The sequence below is a fragment of the Antennarius striatus genome, chromosome 16, assembly GCF_040054535.1.
Source record: "Antennarius striatus isolate MH-2024 chromosome 16, ASM4005453v1, whole genome shotgun sequence".
Taxonomy (NCBI): domain Eukaryota; kingdom Metazoa; phylum Chordata; class Actinopteri; order Lophiiformes; family Antennariidae; genus Antennarius; species Antennarius striatus.
Window position 1 is genome coordinate 242501 of NC_090791.1, and position 7500 is coordinate 250000.

At 58.2% G+C, this 7500-nt stretch overlaps 1 protein-coding gene across 1 annotated transcript in view; it reads left to right on the plus strand.

Moving 5' to 3' along the window:
• Positions 1–1492: 1492 nt before the first annotated feature.
• LOC137609545 (forkhead box protein K2-like) overlaps positions 1493–7500 on the plus strand; it is a 7657-nt gene continuing 1649 nt past the window's right edge. The window contains exons 1-7 of the mRNA XM_068336640.1: positions 1493–2528; positions 5190–5384; positions 5689–5842; positions 6521–6667; positions 6845–7038; positions 7182–7381; positions 7454–7500. The exon at positions 7454–7500 is cut by the window's right edge and continues 193 nt beyond it. Of these exons, the coding sequence (XP_068192741.1) occupies positions 2236–2528; positions 5190–5384; positions 5689–5842; positions 6521–6667; positions 6845–7038; positions 7182–7381; positions 7454–7500 (1230 nt within the window). The 5' untranslated portion in view covers positions 1493–2235. The remainder of the gene's footprint in view (positions 2529–5189; positions 5385–5688; positions 5843–6520; positions 6668–6844; positions 7039–7181; positions 7382–7453) is intronic.

Here is a 7500-nt window from a genome sequence, read left to right on the forward strand (position 1 = left end):
CACTCACGTCCCCCCTGGGGGGGCGACAGAGCCAAGCTGATTGGCTGTCGCTCAGAAACAGGTGGCGCTGCTCCAGAGGGACCCCTGGAGGCAGCAGTGGGCAGAGCCTCCTGCTAGCATGGAGGATGCTATGCTAATCGGCTGCACACTCAGGTGCCCCCCCCCCCCAGAGCCCCAGGATGGAAAACAACCTGCAGTTATCATCACGCCACAGCCTCAGAGCGGATCACAGCTGCTGACGTCATCATGGAATCTGGAGGAGGTCGTGCCTCCCTCTAGTGGTCAAAGAAGAGAAGCGCAGCGGGACCAGAATCTGGAGCCTTCAGGGGGGGTCTCTCAGGCGATGATGATGATAATAACGATGATGATGATGGTGATAATGATGATGATAATAACGATGATGATGATGGTGATAATGATGATGATAATAACGATGATGATAAAGATGATGATAACGATGATGATGATAATAACGATGATGATGATGGTGATGATGATGATGATAATAACGATGATGGTGATGATAATAACAATGATGATAATAATGATGATGATGATAACGATGATGATGATAACGATGATGGTGATGATGATAATAACGATGATGATGATAATAACGATGATGATGATGGTGGTGATGATAATAACGATGATGGTGATGATGATAATAACAATGATGATAATGATGATGATGATAATGATGATGGTGATGATGATGATGATAATAACGATGATGATGATAACGATGATGATGATAACAATGATGATGGTGATGATGATGATAATAATAATAACGATGATGACGATGATGGTGATGATGAAGATAATAACGATGATAACGATGATGATGATGACGATGATGGTGATGATGATAATAATAATAACGATGATGATGATGTCGCTGTTGGAAAATCAGGAAATAAATAAAAAGTTTCATAGTCATTTAAGAACCGGATCCGGCCGACACTCCATCAGAGCTAGAACCAGAACCAGAACCAGAGCAGCAGCTGATCAATCAGTGAGCAGCACCAGGACTGGGCCAATCAGAACAAAAAGATCCCGGCATGGTCAGAACCAGAACCGATGTGCAACCGAGATCATGTGACAGGAAGTGTCACTGGTTTGACTGAAGCTTCAGGTTCTTCCAGGAGACTTACAGGAGTGTCCGTCAGTTGGGTCACTGTGACAACGGGGTTCTGTTGGGTTCCCATGTGTTCTGTTGGGTTCTACTGTGTTCTGTTGGGTTCTATTAGGTTCTGTTGGGTTCCATTGTGTTCTTTTATATTGTGTTCTACTGTGTTCTGTTCTATTGTGTTCTGTTGGGTTCTATTGGGTTCTACTGTGTTCTGTTCTATTGTGTTCTGTTGGGTTCTGTTGGGTTCTATTGGGTTCTACTGTGTTCTGTTCTAGTGTTCTGTTGGGTTCTACTGTGTTCTGCTCCTCACTGCTTCATTAATAAATTGACAATAAACAGTTTCCTGTTGGTTTTATTTTCTTACACTCCAGACACACTCAAACCTTTTGTTTTGTTTGCCGATCAGACGTCATCGTTAACACCGTCACGTGACCCTGATCCTTCTCCACGTTCCGTTTCACACCTTGTCCCGCGGGCAGTCCCTCAAACGTCCTCCAGATGGGCGGGGTCTGCCGACGTCACGAGCCGTTTCCATTGATTATAGATTATTTCATCGACCTCCTCGTTAAAAGTCACAAGATGCTGAGAAAGAGACCCGCGTGACACCGGGCGTGGCCTCCATGGGGGGGGGGGGCACGGGGGGCAGAGCAGCGGGATTCGAACCCACGACCTGCTCCGGGTCGCTGGTTTCTGGTTCGGTGTCACGTGAGTCGGTGGACCTGCGCAGATGATCGATCGCTGTGACTGATGGCGCGTGCGCCGCGTCCGGTCCCGTCCCGTTCCCCGCCGGTTGCTGCCGACCCCCGGGCGGCGGATGCGCCCGAGTCTCCTCGACAACCGACCGTGACGGCCCGGGGACTCGTTCTCGCACCTGATTGGTCGCCGCCGCAGCGCTGCTCGGCTTCCCGGCCTCCTATTGGTGCTCGTGGCCGTCAGTCCGGCGATCCCGGTCCCCGTTCGGTTGGGTCTCTCCGCTCCCCTTTCTCTCCGCGGCGGGTCGGAGCCGCCGTCCTCGGTCCCCGCCCCGGTTCGCTGTGCGCCTGAACGCTCTGCCCCCCCCCGTGACTCCCCGGTGCAGCTGTTGTCGGAGGCCGAACCGGATGGCGGCAGGCGGCGGCTCGTCCGGGCCGCTCGCCCGGCTGGAGGGCCGCGAGTTCGAGTACGCGATGAAGAAGCGCTCGGTGACGGTGGGCCGGAACTCGTCGCAGGGCTCGGTGGACGTGAGCATCGGCCACTCCAGCTTCATCTCCCGGCGGCACCTGGAGGTTTTCACCGCCGGCGACGACGGCCCCGGCGGCGGTGCCTTCTACCTGCGGTGCCTCGGTAAAAACGGGGTGTTCGTGGACGGGGTGTTCCTGCGGCGGGGCGCCCCCCCCCTGCAGCTGCCGCGAGGGTGAGTTTCCTGCCGGCTCACGCGAGTCTAGCGCTAGCGGCCCGCGGGCTAGCACGTGTTCTAGCGCCTTAGCATGTTAGCCCGTCTGTTAGCCGGCTAGCACGGTCCGCCGTGACGTTCACGATGTTTTCTTTGTTTACATGTTTGTTAGCTTGTTAGCCGTTACCATCCTGTTTACCGCCGTTAGCTTTAGCCGCTAGCTGCCTGTTGTTGACGTTCAGGCTGTTTCCTGTCACGTGGGCTGTAAACAGGCTGCTAGTCAGAGGCTAGCAGCTCGGGTATTGTGACAGACGCTCAGAACGTAAACAAACGCGGCGGCCACGCCCCCCCCCGCGGGACCCCCCCCAGACGTCCATTGGACGGCTCCACCTACAGGCGGGGGGACTTCAGGCAGCCATCAGATTTCCCAGCATGCTCGGCTCTGGTTTGGACTTGAAGCAAGGCCTCTTCTTCTGCAGCTGATTGGTCAGTGGCATGGGGGTGGGCGGCGGCATGCAGGGTGTGTGTGTGCTTATTGATCTGACATCTGCCAATCAGCAGCTTCTGATCAGCAGCTAATCCCCCAGCTAGAGGTCCCAGCCCCGCCCACTGCCCCGCCCACAGCCATAGCCCCGCCCCCTGTGTCATGCTGCAGGAGCAGTTTCTAAAACGGATGCAGACAGCGGCGCATGATCTCTGCGGACAGAGGCGTGATCTCTGCAGACAGTGGCGTGATCTCTACAGACAGCGGCGTGATCTCTGCAGACAGTGGCGCGTGATCTCTGCGGACAGTGGCGCGTGATCTCTGCGGACAGCGGTGTGTGATCTCTGCGGACAGCGGCGCATGATCTCTGCAGACAGTGGCGTGATCTCTGCAGACAGTGGCGTGATCTCTGCAGACAGTGGCGCATGATCTCTGCGGACAGCGGTGCGTGATCTCTGCAGACAGTGGCGCATGATCTCTGCGGACAGCGGTGCGTGATCTCTGCGGACAGTGGCGTGATCTCTGCAGACAGTGGCGCATGATCTCTGCGGACAGCGGTGCGTGATCTCTGCAGACAGTGGCATGATCTCTGCAGACAGCGGCGTGATCTCTGCAGACAGCGGCGTGATCTCTGCAGACAGCGGCGTGATCTCTGCGGACAGCGGCGCATGATCTCTGCAGACAGCGGCGTGATCTTTGCAGACAGCGGCGTGATCTCTGCAGACAGTGGCGCATGATCTCTGCAGACAGTGGCGTGATCTCTGCAGACAGTGGCGCATGATCTCTGCAGACAGTGGCGTGATCTCTGCAGACAGTGGTGTGATCTCTGCAGACAGTGGCGCGTGATCTCTGCAGACAGTGGCGCGTGATCTCTGCGGACAGCGGCGTGATCTCTGCGGACAGCGGCGTGATCTCTGCGGACAGAGGCGTGATCTCTGCGGACAGAGGCGTGATCTCTGCAGACAGTGGTGTGATCTCTGCGGACAGCGGCGTGATCTCTGCGGACAGAGGCGTGATCTCTGCAGACAGTGGCGTGATCTCTGCAGACAGTGGTGTGATCTCTGCAGACAGTGGCGCGTGATCTCTGCAGACAGTGGCGCGTGATCTCTGCGGACAGCGGCGTGATCTCTGCGGACAGCGGCGTGATCTCTGCGGACAGCGGCGTGATCTCTGCGGACAGCGGCGCGTGATCTCTGCAGACAGCGGCACGATCTCTGCGGACAGCGGCGAGTGAGCTCTGCGGACAGTGGTGTGATCTCTGCGGACAGCGGCGTGATCTCTGCGGACAGAGGCGTGATCTCTGCGGACAGAGGCGTGATCTCTGCGGACAGAGGCGTGATCTCTGCGGACAGAGGCGTGATCTCTGCGGACAGCGGCGTGATCTCTGCGGACAGTGGCGCATGATCTCTGCGGACAGTGGCGCATGATCTCTGCGGACAGAGGCGTGATCTCTGCGGACAGAGGCGTGATCTCTGCGGACAGAGGCGTGATCTCTGCGGACAGAGGCGTGATCTCTGCAGACAGCGGCGTGATCTCTGCGGACAGAGGCGTGATCTCTGCAGACAGCGGCGCATGATCTCTGCAGACAGCGGCGCTTGATCTCTGCAGACAGCGGCGCGTGATCTCGGCAGACAGCGGCGCGTGATCTCGGCAGACAGTGGTGCGTGATCTCTGCAGACAGTGGCGCGTGATCTCTGCAGACAGTGGCGCGTGATCTCTGCAGACAGTGGCGCGTGATCTCTGCGGACAGTGGCGCGTGATCTCTGCGGACAGTGGCGCGTGATCTCTGCGGACAGCAGTGCGTGATCTCTGCAGACAGTGGCGTGATCTCTGCAGACAGTGGTGTGATCTCTGCAGACAGTGGCGCATGATCTCTGCAGACAGTGGTGTGATCTCTGCAGACAGTGGCGCATGATCTCTGCAGACAGTGGCGTGATCTCTGCAGACACCGGTGCGCATCAAACGTGATCAGCTGTTAGTTTGTGAAACACGTTGACAGTGTGTGTGAAGCTATTGCTAATGCTAGCAGAGGCTACGTGCTGCTGGTTGAGATCTGACTGTAAACACCTGATCATTAACCCTTTACTGGTCCGACCCGTGTTCTGAAACTCTTCAGAACCACTGCAGTGCGCCTGTGCCTCAGTGTAGTGGAGCTTCATGCGGTGCTGTGTTCAGACCCCCTCTGCTTCTGCCTGCAGGTGCACCTTCAGGTTCCCCAGCACCAACATCAAGATCAGCTTCACAGCTCTGACCAGCGGGAAGAAGCTGAGGCGGGACGCCCCGGAGTCGCCGGTGAAGCCGGTGCCGCCCCACATCTCCCCCCTGACCATCAGCATCCCCAACAACATCGCCCACCTGATGAGCCCCCTGCCCTCCCCCACCGGCACCATCAGGTACCCGCCTCACGCTGCTGCACAGATGTGTTGAGCTGGCCCCGCCCCCGTGACCTTGAAGCCGCCCCGTGTGGGGATCAGCGCCCCCCACTCCCGTGTGGGAACAGCCCTGGCTGAGTCCAGTCGCTGCATGGTTGGCGGGGGCAGATCTGCAGATCCTCTCAGGTCCTGATCTCACCATCTGGCTACCAGCAGTCCCCGCCTAGCGGTGCTGTCTGCAGGTCATGTGATGTGTGAAGGTGCACACGCTAACGGTTGTGGTCGCAAACGGTTGTGGTTGCTAACAGTTCTGTGTTCTCTGCAGCGCCGCTAACTCCTGCCCCTCCAGCCCGCGAGGGGCGGGGTCTTCAGGTTACCGGATGGGGGGGCGTGTGGTCAGCTCCGCTGAGCTGCAGCTCATCAATGATAACTCCCAGCCCGACAACGACAAGGATGCCTCTGGGGGGGACAGTCCCAAGGTGAGTCCTGCTGGTCCCCCCCCCCCCGCACATCGTTCTGTCATCACGTTCCTGTCCCGCCCCCACAGGTCAGACTGTAGGTCTCCTTAGCGTGTTCTTCAGACAGCGTCTCTCTGGGACTCAAGGTTCAATTCTGACACAGGATTTAACAGGAAGTAGTGATGGACAGACCTGCTGACGCACAGGTGGGGGTGAGTCTGTCCATCTGTCCACCGCAGAGACAGAGACAGATGGTACTACAGATGGTAGTACAGATGGTACTACAGATAGTACTACAGATAGTACCACAGATAGTACTACAGACTCTACGGCGCTGAAGAACGCTGTAGAGTCCAGGACCAGGACCACAGGAGAGGAAAGAATTACCAGTTCCTAAAGACTTAGTCCCTCCTGAAGCACCAGTCCAGTACCAGTCCACTCCCAGTCCAGTACCGGTCCAGTACCAGTCCACTCCCAGTCCAGTACCAGTCCACTCCCAGTCCAGTACCGGTCCAGTACCAGTCCAGTACCGGTCCAGTACCAAACCACTTCCTGACCGTTACCAGTCCAGAGCCACCCAGTACCACTGCAGTACCGTGTAGTTTTGGGTCCTGCCCCAGGTGTTGTTGACCTTTGCCCCCCTGTCCCTCGCTGACCTTTGCCCCCTGTCCTTGACGTGGGTCTGGTTCTGGTCCACAGGATGAGTCCAAGCCCCCGTACTCTTATGCACAGCTGATCGTCCAGGCCATCACATTGGCGACGGACAAGCAGCTGACCCTCAACGGGATCTACAACCACATCACCAAGAACTACCCCTACTACCGCACCGCCGACAAGGGCTGGCAGGTGAGTCCCGGTCCCGGGGGTACCGGGCTGGCCCCGGATGGCCCGGCGCCAGCCTGACTCACCCGTCTCACCAGACTCACCCGTTTCACCCGTCTCACCCTCCCCGTCTCACCTGACTCACCCAACCCACCTGTCTCACCCTCCCCCTCTCTCCCGTCTCACCCGTCTCTGCTGCAGAACTCCATCCGTCACAACCTGTCCCTGAACCGCTACTTCATCAAGGTGGCGCGGTCCCAGGAGGAACCGGGGAAGGGCTCGTTCTGGAGGGTGGACCCCCCCTCCGAGGCCAAGCTGGTGGAGCAGGCCTTCAGGAAGAGACGGCCCCGGGGGGTCCCCTGTTTCCGGACCCCGCACGGACCCCTGTCCTCCAGGTACTCCCCCCCCCCCCCGCAATAAGCCTGGCGTACGGGGCTAGCTTACCCGTTAGCGCTAGCTGAAACCAGTACTGGTGCCCCGGGTCCTGGTGGGGGTTCCTCCTGTTCCACTCGGTTCTGACGGTACTTTGTCTCCCCAGGAGCGCCCCGGCGTCGCCCAATCACTCGGGGGTTCTCTCCGCCCACTCCAGCGGCGTGCAGACCCCCGACAGCCTATCACGAGAGGGCTCGCCCGTCCCCCTGGAGCTGGAGGCCCCCTGTGCCGCTGCCCCCGCCAGCGCCACGCCGGTCCAGCCCAAACTGGTCATCCAAGAAGCACGCTTTGCACAAAACACCCCAGGTATGGAGGCGGGGCGTGTCGGGGGACGGGGCTTGTGCTCAGGCGTTGCAGTGACATGTCGGTGCTCCTCAGCCCCCTCAGGGGGCCAGCCGGTCCTGATCGCGGTCCAGCGCCCCCTC